A 22,999-nucleotide genomic window follows, 5' to 3' on the forward strand; every position below is an offset into this window, starting at 1 on the left:
CTGCCTGGTGATACCACACACCATATTAAATTGATTAGTATGTAGCTTTAAAAGGCAAAATTACAATGCAGGTATTACAGGTAGCACCATATAAAGTGCTGCACCTAGAATATAATGAGGTTAAAGTCCTTGCAAGATTACAAAAAGCCATTGGTGAAAGTCACACATTGATGTGCTGTTGCTTCTGCAGGAAATTCACACTTTCATTTTGTAGCCAGAGTGGCACAGAAGTCACCAACACCTCCCTTCCTGTTGTTTGCCACCTTATTTCTGTAAGAGTGACTGCTCCATGACTCGAGGGAAAGCTCTGCTCCCCATGTTTATTTATGCTCCACGTACAGCTGCTGTCCTTGTGCAGCCACCCCCTGCAATGGGGTCATGACAAATCCCTGATTTCTCATTCAGGCTCCGACACCTTCGTCTCTGCCGAAGGTTGGCCGAGATCTGCTCCAGGATCCCTCCTGGCAAATGTCTGGGGCAGCCACTCAGATATCTTCTCCATCTATTGAAAAACAGCAGGATGAGGAAGGGAGGTTTGTCAGCTCATTTTGTCTGCTGTAGATTTGAAGCGACTGTGAGATGTTTGTCTGTAAGTATGAATTTGCTTTTGAAGTCCAGTGAACTGACTTTACTTTAGTGCCTTTTATTTGCTGTCCGTGAATTTCCTGTAACACCCAAATATTGCCTGCACAGGTTACTGAATAGCAGTAACTCTTAATGTTGACTGAATGTGAAATATAGCTGTTACATTTTATGGGAATATTTTGGGTTTGTATGTCTCTCTGTGTTATAAGAATCACCAGCTGGTGAGCTGAAAAAATCTCTTATGTCTTCTGTAATGAGAATAGTCTTTCTTAGTGTTAGTCATTTCCTGTGAGGGGGAAAGATTAATTTAAGGAATTCACTGGTGAACTTTACAACCTGCAGGAATTTTGCCATATTGTCTGTATAAGCAAGTAAATACCAATTATTTTTATTTTTTGATCCAGATCATAAATATTCATTCTGGTTCTGTCACAAGCAATGATAATTATCTTCTGCAGCACAGTCCCCACATCTTTTCTATCTTCATATCAGTTAAGAGAGTTTATTGTGTCTTGTAGAAGATGCTTCCCACCAAGATGAAGCACATTTGGAAATGCATTCTGTGCACTGAAATGGCGTCTCCTTCTTTTCTTCTTCTATCTCATGGTTGTATAATATGACTGATAACAGATACTGATTCTTTACTTGAAAGTGGAATATCAGAACACTGGATTTTGGTTTTAGTTGTTTGGTTTGGTTTGGATTGTTGGTTTTGTTTGAGGTTTTTGGTTTTTATTTGATTGTAATTAATTTCCTTTCAGCTGTAAGATTTAGGGAGAAATTAAAAAATTAGATTCCTCCTTTACTACTATATCTAGCCACCCCTGATTAAAGTTTTTATTTATCGGTTCTTGTGTCATGTTTAATGAGTTCAGATGATCTTCTCTAAAGAGAACTTGAATCTACAAATACCTTTGTAGTATTAATGAGGTACTAGGGTATAGACTCGTACAACTTTCATTGCAGTTAAATATGTTCTTTTAAGTTATGCTCTGTTTGGCATATAGATGTATTCTTGTTGTTGCCTTTTTAGGAGAATTTCTGGCTTCTTGGTAGTTTAGTTTTCCAGTATGATGTGTAAGAGGTCAGGTTTGGTGATTTTAACACTCCCTTTAATCTTCAGTGTCATTGCCTCTGGTCTCTGACTGTATGAGTTGCTCTAGAACTGTCATCAGGTAATCAACCCCATTAAGTGTTACTCGTTTATCTTCCAGCCTTCATTTCTGCTGGAAAGAGCTGGATGTAAATAGAATTAAGCCTGATGAAACAGAACAAAAAATGAAAAAAACCCCAAATAGTAATCCAAGGGTTAGACTAATAATACAGGCTTTATCTTTCTGGTTGATGTAACCTAAAGCTGTTGAAATGCAGAAGGAAATGCAGAAGGAAAATAGAAACTTACTTTTCTATGCATTCTTCTAGACTTGACAACAATTTCTCCCATGAGATGCAGTGCAGGATGCCTTTTCTAGTGCCCCTTCCCTGGGCAGGAATGACTCCCACAGCTGGCTCTCTGAGCTCCAGTGTTTTGCTTGCATCAGTTCAGTTGTTACAGTATGTTACCAGTGTAAGGATGCAGAGGCATAAATAAATCTATCATAATAACTGAACTAGAAATGCTGTTCATCTTATTTGCTGTGCAAATGGAAAATATGACTGGTTTGAATTCTCCTGGCCACGACAATTTTTGCTGCCCTCTCATGAAGACATCAGAGTGCCCTTCCATCGCTGCCAGTGGCACCACGAGCAATCCCAGAATAAAGGACTAGGAACTGGTTCTGTACCCAAGCTGCTCAAAATTTTTTCTAACTCAAAGGATACACAGGATGCTTTTATAGCTGAAGTTGCTCTGGGTGACAGGCAAAACACTCTGGATGTGATACAGAAGTGATGTAGAAAGCAGTGCCCTTGTCGCTGTTGGGGTTTGCTCTCAGGGTTTTGCTTCTATGACTTATCAGTCAGAAGTTGCCTCAATAAATTAAGCTTTAAAATATTTTAACATTTCCTCTAAACTGACTTTTTATTCAAATGTTCCATATGACATTTACGAAAAGAAATCATTAAAGTATAATTATGGAAGAAAAACCTATTTAAAGGGGGAAAAAATCACTAGTTTTGCACTTGCTGATACATGTTGTCTATTCTATTGATTATTTATACATTAGTTTGGCCAGCATCTCCAGTGCACTAGTAGATCTACATGAATTCATTATCTAGATTAAGTGATTGGTGCTGTGCCAGGGGAGCAGGTTCAGATCTGGTCTGAGAGATGAGCCCTTCCCAGGCACATTTGCCTGGACCACTGCAACCACCATCCTCCTCCTCCCTCCCTGTGCGCCCCTGCTCAGCCATGTCTCAGCTGCTGCTTGGTCTCACAGTGCTGGATATCACCCTGTCCTCTTTTTATTTTGCATGAGACTCATGATTTTAGTAGGCACTGCATTTGTTTATTGTTACTTACAAGAGTTTACTTCACATTTTTGCTATGTGAACTGTATTTATTTTTAAGTAAGCTGTGTGTGAAATTCTGGAATTGATACTTTCGCTTGGTATGTGATGAATAATCACATTGCATGATGTGATTGATGTTAATTGGACATACTGAATAATTAAGTGTATAGACACTTATCAGACAGGTAGTAGAACTTCCCAACAGGATGAGTATGCTCTTAAAAAGGATGAGTATTATATTTTACAAGGATATAAGAAATCCTCATGTGGTCTACACGATGTAGCTAATATTTACAATTTGGTAATTATTTGCAGGACTTTTTAATTGCATTTACAGTGGTGTGTGAAAATTATCTGATGAAATATGTAAAAATAAATGTTGTATAGAGTCAGATGCCACATCACTTTATCATTTAACTGTGTTAGGGTGTGCTGGCATTGGGCTGTTTATCCCCCCTCAGGTGTGGGTATAACCAGCTGTGTGTTTTACAAATGAAAAAGAAATGCAGTAGAATCTCAAATATCAATTAGAAGCAGCACCTAGAAACCCAGAACTTGGAAATAATTCTTTGATGAAAGATTTCAAAGGCTTTTTGCCTTAAAAAGCTAGCAGGTTAGAAAAAAGTGGAATGCAGGTTGTTAATTACATTATGTTTTATTTCCATTGCCATGTGGTGTTTCAGAAAAGTGTTCAACTGCCTATAAGACTGCAGAAACATGAGTGACAGCTTTTTGTCTTTTCATAGTTGAAAATAAAATTATGTTTCATAGGTACTCCTGTAGGTATTGCTTATTTACTTAAAACAGATATATTTTTCTTTGCTTTTTATGTTGTATACTCCCGATATTTCTCCTAGAGGTAGGAAGAACAGTGATTAAGTCCTGCAGCAAGTGCCAGATCCAAGCTGTGCCAAACTTTGTCAGTGATGAGATTCAAATATTTTGAAAGTTACAGTTTTCTCCCAGCTGCTTTCCTTGCTGTATGGAATAAGTAACCTGCTCCTGCCAAGAGCTAGCTACTCTATTTTTTCTTTTTTTTTTCTCTTCATTTTCTTTCTTTATTTTTCTCTTGCTCTTTCCTTTTTACTTTTTTCTTCTTCTTTTTTTTTTTTTTTTTAAGTGAGAATTAAAGCCTTTCTCTCTCCTCTTTTCTCATCTCCCAAAACCAAATATGCCGAGCATGTCCTCATCACTGAGCACAGACTCATAGTGCTGATATTTCACTCCAGGGAGCTTGGAAGCTTTTCTTCCTCTGCCCTGCTGCTGAGTAAGGAATGTGAAAAGTCTTTCTTAGAGTCATTGGTATCAGGCCAAGGGTTCTTGGCATCTGCTTGAAACAAGACATCTATCCTCAAATGCAGTATCTATTTTCTTCCTAGGAAGTAGTTTCCTTCCTGGGAAGCGCCAATTCTGGGTTCTTTTCTTGGTGAAAAAAGGTGGAATACCTCTGTTTCCTGTTCAGGGCTGTGTGTTGAAAGCTGATCCAATGCTGCTGTTTTTCAGTCTAAGATGAAAGTGTTACAGAGACAGTAATGCTGTCACTTCCTGTTGGGTTTCATATCTGAGGAAAATGCCACTGTAGAAAAAGGAGTGTTTGTGCTCTGTGCAGATTGAATATGTGTGATTTTATAAGGAGTATGGAAATTTAGATGCACATCTTAATTAAATTATGTAATAGGAATTGAGTGGTTGGTCTTCAGACACAACACTGCACCACATGACCTGTGTTCTTATCCTAGCAGTGAATTGTTTCAGTGGCCCAAACTGGATTCAGTCAGTTGAAGTGGGCACTCTACAGAACAGAGCAGAACAGTCTCCAGTTTCTGGCATCTCCTGAGTGTGCTTCACATTACACTGTAAAATTAAATGGATTTCTTTTATTGCTAATTCCCCACAGGCATTATTATAGTCGAAGGTCTTTAAGCAAGGTGTTAATGGCATCATAGTAGGATTTGTTTTTTTCCCTTTGTCAGCTTGTAATACTGTATCAAGAGCTATGGTGGATTCTGCACTAAAGTGTTTAAAGCAAGCTTGCATGCTCTTTATAAAGAAAAACCCAACAGGAAATTACAGGCCTGGTGCCAGAATTGAAGGTCAAAATCCTGTAATCTGGGCTCTGAAAGAATTCAGGATAGAAGTACATAATGGGCTCTTTTGGCCTTGAAATCTCTGAATCTACTGCATAAAATGAATGCAGTCTATTGTGTTTCCATCAGTTCCGACTGTCCAGCCTTTATGTACTTGGAATATATAATTTGGAAGTCAGTATCAAATTCATATACTGCATATGAGTATGTTGAACTGCTAAGTGGCTTCCCTGTAGTGGCTTAAATTTCAACCTGTAAACTAGAATAAGTTTGTCTTTAGAACTGCTAAAAGTGATCTGCAATTGGGAAATACGGGAGCATTTCTGTCTGTGTCTCAAGTACTTACTTGCATGAAGGGCTTTTTTTTTTTAATTGCATGATAAAAGAAAATAACAGAACAAAATCTGTTTAACAATTTCACCATCAGGAAAATGTTTACTAAAGTTGATAAAAATGAGTAAGTGTAAACAAATTTAAGATCCCTCATTTAGCAAGATGTTTAACATTCGTCCAAAGCAAAATGTTTAGGCTTGAAAATATGGATGTTCTGCCAAAGGCACAGTTACACCAAAACAAATTTTGTTCCTGCTAATATTTTTGGATCAGCCCTTCTTGCATGCCCTTTTATCCTTGGTAATGGAGTAAAGGGGAAAATTCAAGAATCTTTCTATTCAAGCTTTCCTCATAATGTAATGGTGCTGATTCGAGATCCATTTATTTTAATAATTGCTAATTATGAGCACAAGGTATATATTTTTCAGCCTTGGCACTCTTTTTTGTTCAGTCCTTCCAGTTACTTTCCTCCTTTTTTATGGTACAAAAATAATAAAATTCCAGACAGGTGTGTTAAACCTTGAACAGAATATTTTCTATCTGTCTAAAGCAGTTATTGATCAAGTATGGACTTACTAATGAAGTTAGCATTTCAATGAAAAAATTACTTTTTTACTTAGGGAAAGCCAGAAACTAATAAAATTAATAATAATGTTAATGTGAAAGGGGAGCCTAATTCAAATGGAAAATAAAAGCTGAATTTCTTGAATTCTCTGATCAGAAACAGGTAAGAGGTGTAATTGCATAGAATAATTATTGGATAATTTTGGAACCAGATAAATTTGGAACCATAATTTAAATATTTATTCTTTGAAACTCATGTATGACTAAGCATGGAGAAAAGGTCTATTGTTTCACTTGCATATCACACCTGGAGGTCTGTGCTCCTCCTTTTGTTGGGAATGCCATCAAATTCCCACTAAATGTTCGTGCTGGTAAAGAACATTTGCTGGCTTGCCAAGAATGCCATTGTTCACCCTCTCCTTGATTTTCTTCTTCTTGTAATATTCCCATTCAGCTACATTTTATTTTAAATTAATGGTAGAGATAAGCTGCACAAAATATCTCTTACTAATGTGTCACCTTCATAATTTTGAAAGAAGTAAAGTGAAGCACATGATGATAGCGTTAAGACAGAAACTTAATTGCTTGTGTCTCTTTCCGTTTGGAACTGCGACTTCATCTCTGAGCCAAATAAAATCTGTTGGCAAGTGCTCCAAAATGCAGTCAGAATCCTTTCCAGGCCGGTATGATAAGCTTGATGTTGATGTGTTTTGATCAGAAGGCTTGTTGCTTTGAGCTTACACCTGAGTTTTCTATTTGCATCCTGAGGATAAGATACTTTCCTAGGTCGTTTCCTCTCCAGACTTACTTCCTGCTCTTACGGAGTTTGCCAGAGCGTGCCAGGCCGGGCAGGACCTGTTGGGTCAAGCCAAGCACTGTCCTGGTGATCCTGCAGTCACTGGCACTGCCTGTCCAATTCCCCACACTCCAGCAGTGCAGTGGAATTACATGTTCAGAGGAAACAATGGCATCCAAAATGCATGAATGCCAAAGGAAATTCTGCCAGTGTTTTCAAATGCTGGTGCCAAATCTGTGTTTCCATATCTATGCTGATTAGATACCTACAAACTCACCATTTAATTTTTCAATTACCTAGCATGGTTTTGTCCCAAGAACTTCAGTGGTATGGTAGCTGATGAACACATATGAAAACAGCACCTAAATTGCCTTCAGAGTTGAATTTAGATACACAAGATTTAATACTTCTGAGCAAAAATTCTTAATGGCACATGTGACTCTTGAATCTGTAATTTCTATTCAAAGTAGAGATGACTGATCAGTAGAAATGATTTAATATGGACAAGTATTTAAAGTTCATAAAAAGATACAAATAAAATCACAAAACAGTGCCTTGATGTGATTTATATATTACTGGGTGCATGGTAATTCTTAAGAGCTAATGATCTTCATTTAATCAGCAAGTTTTTCTCATAAATCAGAATGAAATTTGGAAAAATCAGGTTAAATAACTGTGAACAGAAACTTGCCGACCTTTGTTTATTTTTGTAATAAAACACTTTGTTTATCCTTTGCTAGTGTAAAATAAAATAAAACAAATAATTCAGTATTGTCAGTGTACACCTGGAAATCTTAGACCTTGTTTGCTTTGAACATGCTCTGCTGGGTGTGCCAGACTCACAGGAGCTGTATTAGAGCTCGGTAAGGACAGCCCTAGGGACTCGTGGATAGTTGCAATGTTTTCACTGCCGGAGCATGGGCAGTGAGCCACCAGCTCTGCCTGCGTCAGCTTGCTGAGATGCCCTCATGGGGACAAAAGGGAGTGAGAAAACTGCAGCCCTATGGCTGCTCCAGAGACTGGTCTTTTACTGGGATATGTGCATAGCCACTGAATTTTAGTTTTCTCACTTGTTGGACTTTTCTGGGAAATGCCGAATCTGGAGCGCTGCAGAAGTAAGGGATGATAGTGAGCCCTCAGGAGTGTTTGTTTGAAAGGCTTAGGAAGTTCACATTCCTGTTGCAAGCTGAAATACTCAGTTTTATTTGAGATTTGCAATTATAAATGAGAAGCATATAAATCTTCCTTCATTGAAATCACTGTCTTCTCCAAAATGTAGCCTTGCCAATTCAGCAGTCTGTGTGAAATCCGCCCCAGGCCACACTGCCGGCTCCAGAGTGGAGTTGTCCATGTTCCATCTGGCTTGGCTCAGCAGAAAGGTCAACTCCCAAGGCTGCCAGAGAAGTGCTGCTCTATCGTGGTACTTTATTATCCCTCTGGGGAAGAGGCTGGAATAGGATGTGTGACTGAAACGGAGAATTTGTTCCCTAATTTTCTCAGTAGTCTAGGGACATGTACACTATTTGGACAACAGCTGAGTCCATTACTAAGCTGGCTCAGTAATGGCCCTTGGTGCAATGCAGGAGAGCAAAAATGTTTCCAAGTAGTTGGGAAAACTGAGGAGTTTGCCAGAAATTTTGGAGCTGGCAAAATAACAATGTTTGATGTTTCACCATCACCGTGTAATGTGGGCTGAGAAAACCAAAGTGTTGTTAGAAGCTTCACCACTCATCATCTTTAAAATTTTTTAGCATTTTGTCTAATTTGAAGGCTGTCTCTGACTCTCTCTCTTTTATTTTAACACAGATAGTAGCTAAATAAAGGTGTAGGTACCAGAAGCTGAATGGCACACAAACGGTGGTGTGGTCTAGAAGGAAGGCTCTCTGTCTGCCGTGAATGCAGCCACTTCCCCTCCCTTTCTTTTGGTGCTGATTTACTGTTAATTGCATTTCAAACAAATTGGAATGGACTAATACACTGAAGTCTATTATCCTAGCTTTTAACACAATGAAATCATGTTTAGTGCCTTGCTCTAAGGGGGGGAATGAATATCTCTAACATTTTCCTCCAAGTAATGACAGAGATAAAGATGGAGATTCCTGCATTATGAATAGTAGGATGAGGAAGGTGTGTGGGGGAATGGTAGAAACAGTCACATTTTGTGCTTTAGTCCATCAGCTCATTGCTCTTTGGGTTAGATAACTGCCTCCCATTAATGCTGGCACACACTTAGATCTTTGCATTTCCACTTGTTTTTGTTAATATACTTTGTAGTGCTTTGACCAGTTGTGTTCTAAAATGAGGGAGACTTTTAATTGTTCTGATAGGAGAATAATTATGGCACAGCTCCTATTTTCTTTCAACTTTTTCTAATTGTTAGCTCCTTAAATGATGTCAATATCTTGCATATTGATGATTTCAGAAAGCTGGAGCTCAGCTGTAGCTGTGTTATTCTGAGTGTGCTCTTGAGACAGACCCTGCTGGGGCAGCCTGAATTTGAGAAGTCTTGAGTGAGCAGATCTGTGGAAAGGTGCTATGCTCACTCCCAAGCAGAGTCCCAGGGGAGCAGAAAAGAACTGCGTGACAATTTGCTTATCCAGGAAAACTGGAGAAGAAATTGTTTCAGCAAGCTGTTGCTGCTCTGTGTCATGGATGGCAGAACCAAAGCCCTCAGACAGTTACAATTTAAGTTAGGAGTTATTTGCTAAACTTCTAGGAAAAACTTGGAAATCTCTAAATTAGAACAGCTTTCTATTACCATGGCAGTACATAGAAGAGGAATGTATGGTTTAGTTGTGCTGAGCTGACAGCTCACCTGGATTGCAGAATGTGTCTGGGTAGAGCCCCAGGACAGTCACTGCAGCTTTATTCAGCTGCATTCTCTGTGATCACATGAATTTCAATTTATCTGCCTCTGTCTTTGTTGTCTTTGTGAAGTAATTCAGCACCTTCCCTTGTGTTTCCATCTTTCCAACATGTCCAGAAGTGACTTAGGCAGCAGACAGTGTGATCTTCCAGCTGAGCTTGTCACACACATTACAACCTGTGGCTTCTGGTCCCTGTCCTCCTTATTGCCTCCCACAGCTCAGCAGTGAATGTTTCCTCATCTGCTTCAGTTCAAGCTCCAGAGGCTTGGCTCGACTGCGCTATATATTTCACTGTTGGGTTTTTTTTTCTTTTTTTCTTGTAAATCAATCCCCCAGTGGATGTGTTAATATTCAGGAGCTGTCTGGACCCTCTCTCCTGCCTGAAATGCTGGCATGGGAATAGTGTGATACTGAGGCATGATCCTGTGCAGTTGCATGACAGGGAAGAAATTGGTTTTATAAATGAATATTGGCTGTTGAGCAGAGTTGAAGAGTTGAAGATTTTCATACATTGATATACTAAAGTAACTGGGCCCACTGAAAATCGGCATGAATTGAGCATGACTTGCTCTGCAAACCAATGACCAGATTAGGAAAAGAGGAAGGTACATTGAGTATGGATGGAAATTTGAATTTTCTAGGTCAGTCCATGCCTGGTCACTTCATTATGGAGTTCAGGAAGGTATGAAGAGCAGACCTAATTTGTTTGTGCCTGACAAGGTGCTACTCTGACTCTGCTACCTCCATTTCTGTAGCTACTGCACCATAAGATCTCCATCTGGTTTCTGGTTAGTTTGCATTGGGCATGGATGGGAAGAGGAAGTAGAAATCAGAAAGGACAGGAATTATCTTTGTGTGCAACTTTGCAAGCCATTTTGAATAGGAAATCTTCTGTATACTAAAGGATTGTCTGGAAGAGTACAATATAAGAATACATTGCATTATAAAACTAGTGTAGAATAATTTTTCAGATCATTACTAACAATAGCCTAAACTTTTAGAAAAGCAGTGGAAATCTTGCTCAGCTGACACGTGACTTTGCTAGCATATTGAAATTTTGTCCGTATCTCTAATATCTTTTTAAATGACTATTTTATTTAATTAATAAACACTTCATTAGACAAAGATTTGTCTAGCACCTCCTGTTTATTAAATCAGAAAGCATTCTCTATTTTAATTAGCATGACATTTTCTATAATCAATTTGATGAAATGCCATCTGCAGTTCTAATAATAATATGTACAGCAAAGGCTGACTGATGTGTGTTGACTTCAAGGTATCAACTTTCTCGCATGTTTGTATTAAAAAAAAAGAACATAAAAAAAGGAAGAAGAGGACTCTGACTTGCTAATGCTGCTGTTTCTGCTGCAAAGCAGAATTTTACTTAAACAAACCAAAACTTAGTAAATATTTTCAATGGGAAAACAAGCATTAGCAGTCTTCAGGTTAACACTGTCAGCAATTTCAGAAGACTACCCTGAGGCCTCCTTATTCTAGGTATTATGGAACAGATTTTCAGCATTTCCTGAGTTATTTCCTTCTTTTTTCCTTCACTTTTTAGATGCTACTTGCTCTCCCAAGACTGTTTGATAAATTGCCTTAATATCCTATGGTTTCTATGCACAAAACTGCCTGAGTGCTGATCTCCTTTGGGCAATTAGCTTAGGCTAAGATTTACAGTGCTCTGTGCAAATAACCAGCAATTAGCAGTCAGTGTACCTTCTTTATAAATCTTTTTTTTTTTTTTTTTTTGGTCAAACTATTCAATATCAGATTAGCAAATTCTAAACCACTTTTGAGCCAGGTCCTAGAAAATTGGACTTGGCCAGTAGCCATTAAAATTGTTTGATCCACACAAGTTTATCTCAGGAGTTACCATGAAATAAACCTTATTATCAACAAGAAATAAAAGTCTAGCAAATACTCTACAAAAATTCTTTTGTTTGGCAAACAAGATCTACATATTTATGATACTGTGAATTTAGTAAGAATCAGGTTTTTTTACAACCAAAGGAGTGCTGTTGATGCTGTTGCTCCTTCTCAGTGCTTGCAGCTGCAGACATTATTTACATTAATCTCAGTGAACATGATGGCAATGTAGATTTACAGGCCAGGCAGATTTTAGTTTTATAATAAGCTTGGGTTGCCATGATGACTTTTAGGGGCTAAAGAATAACTCAATGTGTATTCATAGGTGAAAAATCATCGCTTAGAACCTCTGAGAATGGAATAGACTAGGTGGAAATACAGGTCTTGCCTGGCTAAGATGAAACATACACAGAATAGTGAAGGCTCAGATTCAGTAATCTTGTAACTCCTGTGGCTTTAGTGAGCCTGTGATGCTTGTCTGTATTTTCATAAATTCTCAAAGTTCATCCAGGGCAGGATTCCTGCTTTTATACTTTATCAAGGAAGCCCCACTTGTTCCTGAAGCTGTTGGATCTTTCCAAGTACAACACAGATGACTTTTAGTACTTAGTTTTCTGGTCATGTCTCATGTCTCTATTGGTCTGTGATTTCTTGTGAAATATCCCAAATTTAGAGACCTGCAGAAATCACCAAACATTTCACATCCCCTTTGCTCATTCACATGAAGGACACAACCCCCTTTCCTTTGACTTCCAGCTGCAACATGCAGATACACCTGTGTCAACAGCTTAAGGCACCCAGGGAGACACTTGGAGTTACTCCATGGGAGAAAAAAATAATGTGATAAGCAGCCTGGAGCTTTTTGTGTCACATACAGGTCTAAAGATGCAAATACCACCAATAAAAGAAGAAAATTTCCAACTAATAAAAGTTGGATCAATACTGATGTGAAAGTGAACAGAACACCAGACTAAAAATCAAGAGACTTGAAAAGTATGTGGTAGTGTGTCCTACAACCCAGTCTGTGTAATTTAGATAACAAGATGGGTTGCTTAGTTTCAGTGACACGTGAAACTAAAGTTTATATTCTTCAAATGAACCACCACCCTTCAGTGTCCTGCTGTCAGAAACCTAAATCATTAAAGGCCATATAGACCCTGGGCCAAATCCTTGCACCAGAACAATTCAGGGATTGATTTGCAGTGGTGGTGAGATGTATTTAAGGATGGAAGTTAGTCCATTTCCCCCCTAAACAGTACAGGATTTTTCATCAGAATTTGCAAGGGCCTGTATTTTTTTGGTTCATGTGAAAATATATGATGCCATGTGTAGCTGTGAGTGCTACAAAGGAATTCTGTAGCATTTAGGACATGGTAATATATTGTCAATTCAATAAATAGGGGTAAATTCAATAAATGGAGGTAAAGAAATCATTGCAAAATTGATGGGGGTCAAGCTGCTTGTCAAGTATGAAAAGTTTTGCATTGATTTCTCTTCATTTTATGATAGTTTGCCTGTACTTTGACATTCCCTGGAACAATTTATATTATGCCAGGCACAGCACTGAGTTGCATTTCCTGCCAACTCATACCCTAATCTTAAAACCCTTACCAGTGTTGAACCTAAACCAGGAAAAATAGTCTTAGTGAAGCTATTTATAACAAATACTACCTTTATTTTAAAAAACTCTTGAGATTATCATGATGCTGTATTTATGTAATAGTTGTCACTGTGGGCTATATTTAAAATATTCATAGATACATCCAAACTGTGATTTAAAATGTATGGATTAATCACTTCAGCAGAACATATATTCCATGTTCTTTGCCTAGAGATAGAGCAAATGATGAAAATATTCACTTTTAAAAACATACAATAGCATGTTTTAAAAACATACAAAAGAATTTGGACATTTAGCCTCACAATGATAAAATAAATTGCTGTTGATTCTGCAGCTAAGACAATTCTGTAAGAGGATTTTGTTGACTAAGTTGAATTTGTTATGCTGTGATAATCCCAAAAGAATTTTAGTTTGGAGTTTGTTTTCATGTAATATTTAATTTAATGTTGCATTCTTTGTGAAAGCCAAATAAGTTGTAGAGAACCTGTTGAGCATCAAGCTGTCCTGCAGAGGTGTGTGTCCATTAGGCAGCCTCCTTCACAGTCAGCCTTAGAAATAAGGTCAAAATCAAGATGGAATCAATTCTTCCCAAAGATAGTTGAGTATAATAACCCTGTCTACCTCTTTATTTTTTTAGTGATACTGTTTTTAATCCTCCTAATGTGTTTCCCATTAATTATGTCTAATGTAAGATTTGGATGTCATAAAATAAACCAAATACCTTGCAAGAAAACCCAATACACAGTTTCAGCAGGGCTGCCTGTATCAAATATAACACTCTCAAATTTGTTTTGCAGGATCTATGTTCTGTGAAATGCTATCAGGTATTACTTATATTGCCAGCCACTATTTTTGTGGGAAGAATCCTGGATTTATCGTGCCATTATTTCATTTGGGACTGATGTCAGGATAACTTATGTACAGACCCTTGGTTGTCTGTCTTCACGTTTTAGTAAAACATAACAAACTAATCAGTTATCCAGTGCTCTGGATTTTCCAAACTTTTCAGAAATTTGAGAACTATTATAAGTAGGAAATTTTCAATAAGTTGTTTTTAAGACTGTTTTTGTGTGCATCATCCAGGGCTGGTGACTTGATGACACATCTTCTTTCCAGAGGCTTCCTCATGTTCTCTGTTTCTTAAGACAGAATGCTTTTTATTCTAGTGATGTACTCAGGTCAATAATGTGGCTCTTCAGTGCTGCAATTTGTGCCTCACTGAGAGCTTTTCACATGATACTACTCTTTGTTTCAAATTAAATGAGAATATCTTTGAAGTAAGAACTCTACTTCTCTGAATGGCTTTGTGAAGTGTCAGAGGTCCCTGAACCTCTTCGTGGTGAAGGCACCAAAATAATAAACAAACAAATCCTTCCACTGTGCAAATGGATGATGCTAAGGACTAGGTATTCTTTTCCTTTGTAGAATTTCTGACTCTAGGTAACCAAAATCTCAAAAAAATTTGTGTGTTTATGACTCGTATTTGCATTTGAGCTATCAATGAAGAAAATCATCATCATGTGGTATGACCATCAGCTATCACATTAACAGATATTGACAAGATATTGATTGGAATTAATATTGAAAATATTAATTGCTATGATTACTTTGGAAGACTGTTATGCTCAGTGTTTGCATGGTATTCTGATACAGTCTTTTGCCTGTGAACTCCATACATTTTGCAAGTGTTCATTTGATTTATGCACTTCAGGAGTTAATTGCTGAATCCAAGCTCAGAGAGAGGTGTAATTCCTGTCCTGTCCTTGCCTTTTCAAGAGGTCTGACTCAGTTTTCTGTTCTGATTGACTGAACAAATTTTCTTCTAACTTTAGAACAAAGGCTTTCATTTTATGTCTCTCACAGTTTTGCTATTCCAAATGTTGTTTCACACCGTGTGTAGGACTTGCAAGAAGAGCCTTAGGACTGTGTATTTTATTCATGGTCCTCTTAGGAATTTTAAGGGAAGTTCATTATTTGTGTGAATTGGTTTTGGTAGGATTAGTTAATGAGGCACAATGCTCTAAATCCTGTTGGCAAGTGACAGGTAGAGTAGATAAATGAGGAGTAACATTCTGTACTCATTTGGATTTGGGCAGCACATTAGTGTCACCCATGGAGCCAAAAGGCGTGGTTTGGAGCACTGCTGTTCAGAGTCTCTGGGTTATTTATGCCATTTCTCACATTTTGGTTCAGTCATAACTAGGGACAACTCTTTAGCCAGACAACTTTATTTTTTCTATAATACTTAGCAACATGATCCAGTGTCACTGGAGATTTTGAGTGCTGGGGTTCCTAAAAGAATACATGCAAAATAGCCTAAAGGAAGCTACAGAAATGATCATGTTCTGTAATTAGTAACCTGAAACCAAATAACTGTCTACAAAGTGCTGTTCCTTTCTGTACAAAATGAATATTTGAAATATTTTCTCTTTAAAGGAAGCTGCTGTTAATTCCACAGTTCACAGTCTAGTTTGCCTTCCTAAACAGCAGCTCTAATAATACTGTCCTAAACTCCATCAATCCCACCCCACTTCCCAGCCGGTCCTAAAATAGCTTAGTAAGCTCTTCAAATGAGGCTTCATTAATTTTAGAGAACATACTAGAGGACATTCCCTAGTGCTGTATATCTCGAGTTCCTGTGGAGTCAATTAAAATAGAGCTACATCTTTCTGAATAAGTGAAGACTTTTTTTTATGATAGCATGACCTTTTTCTCCAGTTGTGTTTACTTCCCACTTCATAAAATTCAGGGATCTGTAATGAATTTCTCAGACATTACTGAAGATTAGGAAGGTTCTTTTAGGTTTCCTTTAGGCTTAATTAGAACTTTTCTTATTCTATTTAAATTGTTATAATAAAATAGTTTCATTTCATTAAGTATAAATCTCTTACATGGGTTTTAAATAATCTGAAAGAATCAGCACTCAATCTATTCAATCTTGCTACAAATACTAGGAAATCTGGAACTTTTTTTTTAAATCAAGGCTGATGTAGTCATTGTGTATTTCTTGGTAATTTTGCAGGTTTTGATACAAGCAGATACAAAGTATTTTTCATGGAAATCGGAATTAATTTCAGATTTATTTTTTTTTCTTGAGGTGTTAGATTATTTTTCTCACAAGAAATTATAAATAAAGTGAGTAGAAGAAGGAAAAGGTTGCAACAGTGCATCTCACAATGTTCTAAATGTTTTGGAAGTGGACACACTTAGCTTTAGCCCTCCTTTGCTAACATTCACCTCACACAAAAATTTGGTATTTTGTGGCCCAGCATGAATCCCACAGAATATGGACAGTCTTAAAATAGTCATAACCTTGTCCATCCAGTCACCAGAAATACAAACCAGTACAGAAGATTTGTTGGAATCCCTTCTAGGGAGACGTGTGGATATGATATCCAGCAACAGCTTTTCTTTTTGCAGAACTTTACTTTGGTTTATGGCCAAAATATATTTGTATTGAATGAGGTGAGCATGCTGTAGGGTATAAATGAGTCATTTTGAAGCTCATGAGGCAAATGAACAAAACTTCTGTCTTGAGTGTTGTAATAAGGATACTCTAATTAATTTAACATGCTGGTTTTCTCTACAGATGTATTAAATTCTCAGTGAGTTTGCTAACTGCTTATTTCTTTGTCATTGCAGATACAGCAGTGGTGTATAAAACCAGGAATGGACATGTTGTTGAACTGAATGTAGAAACAAATACAACTACATTATTATTGGAAAATACAACTTTTGTAAGTAATAGAGATTATCTGCTTCTTTCTCAGTGGAAGTCTGCTAAGATTTTTTCCTGTAACAGGGGGGCGGGAGTACAATATATAAAAGTTAGAGGAGATATGTTCATAACCTAGACTAGGTCTCATGTAAATGAAAAATATAATCCATTCCTCTGTCAGTGAATGATTTCTGAATGAAGTTATTCATTGTTTTATTCAACCTACATGTAAATAACCAAGATGTTGGAGAATTTGCTGTTGGTTGTGCTTTATTCAGAGCATCTGAAGGATCATGCTTGGCATATGTGCTGAGGAATCTACCTGATGTCTATTAGAAAAAGATATTTCATAGAATGATACTTAAATGTTGAGAGTTTGTCACTATTAGAAAAATGGGAAAAAATTCAAAATTCATGGGAATATTTTCCTTAAGGGAATTAAATATGCAAAGAAAAATGTATTTCCTAGTCATGTTGATCTCTGGTTTAGTTGTTTCTCATGTTTTAATGGCAGACTAGATGATTGGGGATTATTCCTCTTGACCAGTAAAGGCTATGTACATGAATGGTTTCTGACTAGCAGTAATTGCTAAGAAGTACTTTAATACTTTAGTCTGCATTTTCTTTTGCTTTGCTTGGCACTGTTATTCTCAGGGATACCACTTACTTTCTACCCTGTAATTCTCGTTTATCAGGCTTTTGCAGCATAATCGTGTGGTTTGTCAGTCTTTCCTCATAAATACTCCATGCAGACCACAGTAACACTGCCTGTTACTGTTAATCCCTGTACTTTTAATTTAATAAAATCTTTTACACCTGCAGACTCAAAAGGATGACTCATTTTCATCAGCAGTCTTTGGCAAAGGCTGATTTTACTCCTGGTCTGTTCCTGGCCTTTGCTGATAGAGATTCCTCTTTTCAAAGCATAAAGCCTCAGGTGACCTTTCCTTCTAACTCCTCAAACAAGAAAGAGGAGAGCAGAAGTTCAGGAGAAAGAACTTGACGCTGATTTCCTCTGTCAGTGTAAAGATGGAGGAGCATGGAGGAGAGAATTTTATTTTAATGGGTGTGTGTGTGTCTTCCTTTCTGTGAGCTGCATCCTTCCCTATGCTGGGATGTGCCGCAGGGTACCTCTTAGCCCAGAGAAGGCTGTCAGACACAATTAAAAGTGAGTGGAAAGATGAATTTCTGTAAAGTACAAACCCTAACATATTCAGAAGCACTTTCTCTGTTACCCTTCTATTCAAGTGGGTGTGAGCACTTGCCTGGCCAGTTAGAGCATCAACTGCGTCAGGCCAACGCGGTGCCTTTAGTGCATAACCTGAACACAAGCAGCTGCTTGGGCATCCCTGGCTGTAAAACATGACTTCAATGACAAGACTTGAGTCTCCTCACAGATGAATTCATACACTTTTGGCTGGAAGTGGTTGGCTTGTGCTGTGGAGTGTAATGCCAGCATGAGAGGCTATTCAGGCCATTTTTCACACCAGCCTTGCCAAGTGACGATGGAATGGGACAGACAGGCTGCTTCACACTGCGAGTTGTTCTTCTCTGGGCTTTTTATGGAACTGGTTTATTCTCAGTTCACACAAACCTAGTGAGCTTTAGGCTCTAGATATCTACTACTCATTGGAAATGTGGGAAACTGCTACAAAATAGATAATATTCAAGCAATCGTTTAGCAATTATGGGCGGAACAGAGGAAAATAAAAACCAAAGTATATTTTTTCCTGCAGAGCTCCTCTCTTTACACAGCAAAAAGCTGAGAGTATTATACTTAAAGTCAATCCCAGCAATTATTATTCATATGGAGGAAGTAATATAAAAAGCTGGAAACAGAGCAGAAGGCTCAGCAAGTTTGTTGGTGTATGTTTGGAAGAGAACAGTGGGAAATGTTCTGAGTTGTCTGTCAACACGGTGGCCAACATTCCTAACAGGATAACATGACTGAGGCAGGCTGAAATCAAAAGCTGTCCTGTTCTTCTGAGCTTGACTGTCCCCAAATCTGCACTGCTAAATGTAATCTTCTAAAGTTAGACACCTGGATCATTAATCAAACATTTTCCTTGCTCAGTGTCACATCTGCTTAATCATTGGTGCATAATTAGAATGGTAGTGGTTTAATGACTCTGCAGAGATGTCTTGGATTAATAAAAAATACAGCAGAGATCCAGCATAGGCAGTGGCAATGCAAGTTCCTTCATTCTTCCCTATCAAAAGGTTTTAATCATGGAAGAGTCACCTTTGAATGGGATTATTAAGTCTGATTTCAGTCTGCATTTGCTCTCCTGTTTACCTCTGCTCAAGCAGCCACAGAAATGGCAGGGTTTTCTCAGTAATGTTGATAATTATCCATGGAAAATTGAACTGCCATGATAAACTCCTTGTGCAGAGGCAAGGGGCAGGTAATGACTCTTTGTCACCCCTGATTGGGCTGTGTTTGAATCACCCGCTCAGAGGAGATTTTCTTTTTTTTCTCTCATTTCTCAACCCCTGAAGCAGTCTTCCACTGGGCACAGATCACTGGCTCTTCTTTTGCATCCTAGAGACAGCCACCCTCCTGCAAAGTACACATCTTTTATCCTTCTTTGTGTTGCTTATTGTGTAAAAGTCATATCCCTAATGAGGATCTGCTGTGCTCACTGAGTAGGTGTATCATCAAAAAAGCAGGCTGCAGGTTTTTTTAAAAAAACCCTATGTTATATAGAGAAACATATCAAAATCCCCTAACCTTTAAAAGTGCCCTTAATAATAGCCATTCACCTGGAAGGAGGAGAGGCTAGTGTTTTGTCTTTCTAGGATGCCCACTTCTCTTACATGGGGGAAGTACCTATCTCAAGTTCCTGAATTGAAGTTTTGTTTTTTTTTTTTTCCAGTATAATCAGGTTTTATTTAGAAGTAGAAGAAATTTTTGCACTTCATTTGTCCTTCTGGAATGAAGTCCTTTTCTGTAAACAATTAGTAAAGCAATCTGGCCTTTTTAGAATTAAACTATCGGCAAAGCAATATTATGGATAAAAAATACAGTGACATAAGTGAAAAGGGTAGCTTGCAAAGCATAAAGAATATCTTTTAACGTCTCTGGATGTTATTATTTAAGGATGCTTTCTAATACACATTTGTTCTCTGACTGTGTCCATGTAGTGCCTCCTGCTTCAGCTGTCTAATAAACAGTTAATATCCTTAGCCAGCAGCAGATAAATGTTCACAGCTGGAGGCTGGGCAAGTCTCCTATTAAGAAGAGCCAGAAAAAGCCCTGGACATTAATCACTGTGTGGCATCCTGGTGTTTGAGATGCTGCCTCAATACGTGATTACAATATGTTCTCTATCATCTATCTGAGCTGTCCATCACCGTGATCCTAAGTGATGAGCCTACCAGTTTTTCAGCATTTAACAATACTTTGTGACACATTACAGTTCCAAAATCAGTGGCATTATGCCACATTTAGCTAAGAAATTTCAGTGTTTAACAAGCATTTTGTTTAATGCTTTTGCCATCAACTGTTCCATAAGGTCAGTAAGAGCAGGTTAGCAGTTCACACAGAGCCCAGCCACAAGCTGGAGAGGAGAGTGTGGAGGAGCACATGGATTCTTTAGCTCAGGGAAAGTTGTCATCTGGTTCCTTATTCTAGCTCAGCTTCTTGTGTTTACAACCCTTAAACACAAAACAAAATGGAAAAAGCAAGCACAGAGAGGATAGAAAATGTGTGTAGGGACTGTGTGTTCTGGTATGGAACCTTCCAAATGTGTTGAATTCTCTGAAAGAAGCCTGCACAAGTTTTGTCTTCATTTCTCCCTCTTAAAAAAGCTGCAGTAATTATGAAACTGATAAGGCTTTTGTTAGCCCTCAGTTCCACTGCTCTTGTGGTGCATGTATTCAGATACCATGCATGCACCCTAGCAAACACTCAGGATCCTCTGTCAGAAATGAGTCTACTGTGACTCCTTCAGTCTTCTGAGTGTGGATGATGGGATGTATTTTGAATCTGTTGATTTGTTTTCCATACCAGGCAATACAAGTGGAATTGTTTTCAGTTTGTGAGCTCTGGAATAGTCCTGTATTTATTACAGCTTCCCCCAGCTGTACACTTTGGACTCTTCTAACACCCAGCAATGCCTGACTTGCTGTGCCCCTTGATTTCTGTGCCTTTCCACAACTCTTTACAAGCTCAAAGGGAAACTGCATCATGAGGCACAGCAAACAATTATTGCTGAGTTTCAAACCTGTTTCCAGAGGCTTGTCAGGAGTATATCCTGGAGCCTGTTGTGCTGTTGTGTTACTGTGGACCATCTTTTAAAAAAGATGGAGAGGGAAGGACCTTGCTGCCTGCTGTTGGTGTCAGAAGGGTGACAGAGCAGCCTTGGCTCAGGGATCAGGGTCAGACTGTGGCAGCCCAGCTGTGAAAGCCCTGTGGAGGCCTTGCAGCCAAAAGCAGAGAATGAGAGCTTCAGTCTGAGCAGAGCTTTTGGCAGGGACTGTTTTGTGGTGTTTTACAGAGCGTTGTTCATAAACAGCTCTGCTTGTTCTCTTCCTTTTGATACTTTTTTGTTTTGTTTTGTTCTCTCCACCACCACACCCCCTTCCTCTTTTGATAGGAAGCTCAGTGCAGCATCACAGTCCAATTATAGTTTGTTGATTAATGTAGATTTAATTGCAAGAGTAGTTTACATGCTTATTTTTTAAGAACCTTGCATAAGAGATTAATGAAAGGGTGAATAATAGTAAATATATTAAATAACGTTATATAACTACATAAATACTAATAGTTGTTGCAACACTGGACATTTTAATGACCCACACATATTGTAAATAGGGGATTATGAATATTGTAGCATTCTCTCTACTCTCCCATGCTCCTCTAAGTGTCCAATAACCCTCTCAGCACACCCTTTTTAGTAGAGGGGTTTTTATGAGGAAGGGTTTATTGTTGCAGTGCACCTCTGTGCCTCGAGGTGGGAAAGCCTGACAAATGAAAGGGTTTTGCAGTCACTGTGATTTGGTGGTGGCCATTGGTTTTTGTCCAAGTGAAGGAGGTTTCAACATACAAAATGCAAAACTGTCAGGTTACGGTAGCTCGATGTGGGATTTCTCTAAATAATATTCCTGGTGAAACTGTTCCTTGATCTAGTTAAGAGTTAACTATATCAATGTTAATGGGAAATGTGAGGGGAAAAACCTCCATGATTGACTGGTTAGAGGTTACTGTGAGGCTCATGGTCAGTTCATGTCTATTTTTATGTCCTACAGTTTCAGGTGAGTTTGGGGAATTTGGTTCATTTTTTTGAGAGCCACCCATTCATAGCATAGAGGTCGGCTGAGATCATGTTTTATGGCACGTTTGTCTTTTAAACTGGACAGGAAAACCTGAGGGTTTACAGTTCCAACACTTGGCATTGCAGCATTTTTGGGTCTAGATTAAATGCTCAGGTGACACAAGAAGTACCGCGTTAAGAAATGTAACCTTGGAAACCCAAATTTTTTATCATTCCAATTATAGCACATTTTTCTAATTACAACCTGTCTTTCTCAGAGGTTCCCTCTTCCCACTGCTACAAGCCTTGGTCTTCTGCTGGGCTCCAGTCTCTGCTGCTCTCTCATGGTCCATCTTCTCCTTTCAGTCACAGCAGTGGCAGTGAAGGAGAATCCCGTTGTTCCCTGGATTGCCGGTGCCTCCCAAGGGAACTGTGACATGCCAACTGCCTTCTCCTCTTGCAGCTCCTTTTAGTCCACCAAACCTGACTCCTTTTGTGCATTGCCATTTGGCCAGTGCCTGTCTGATAAGTTGGGCTGGATACCTGTGAATGCTGATGAACTCCCATCCACTGAAATTCTGCTATACCATTAAGTTAAACTTTTGATACAGGTGTAGGTGGGGAACAGATGTATAATTTCCTAGGTAGTAGTGTTGCCACCAAACTCTAAAGTAACATTCCTGAAAGTCTTAAAATATTTCATTCTGGATGAATAATAATAATTAAAAAAAAAAAAATAAAGCCTAAACGTGCATTAAGGAAGCACTAAACAAAAACTGAAGAAAGAGAATAAAAGGAGTTTGGAAAATGAAAGTTTCTGGGGAAAATAAAAAGCACAAGAAACTGAAACAGC

At 38.3% G+C, this 22,999-nt stretch overlaps 1 protein-coding gene across 3 annotated transcripts in view; it reads left to right on the plus strand.

The window, feature by feature from the left end:
* Nucleotides 1-22,999, plus strand: part of DPP10 (dipeptidyl peptidase like 10) — a 454,002-nt gene that overhangs the window by 306,135 nt on the left and 124,868 nt on the right. For all 3 annotated transcript variants that reach the window (XM_042040820.1, XM_042040819.1, XM_042040821.1), the window contains exon 4: nucleotides 16,816-16,910. In XM_042040820.1, coding sequence (XP_041896754.1) covers nucleotides 16,816-16,910 — 95 coding nt within the window. The remainder of the gene's footprint in view (nucleotides 1-16,815; nucleotides 16,911-22,999) is intronic.

The sequence above is a fragment of the Corvus kubaryi genome, unplaced genomic scaffold, assembly GCF_017639235.1.
Source record: "Corvus kubaryi isolate FWS band 111438036 unplaced genomic scaffold, C.kubaryi_AGA036_p1.0 37396, whole genome shotgun sequence".
NCBI classification, from domain to species: Eukaryota; Metazoa; Chordata; class Aves; order Passeriformes; family Corvidae; genus Corvus; species Corvus kubaryi.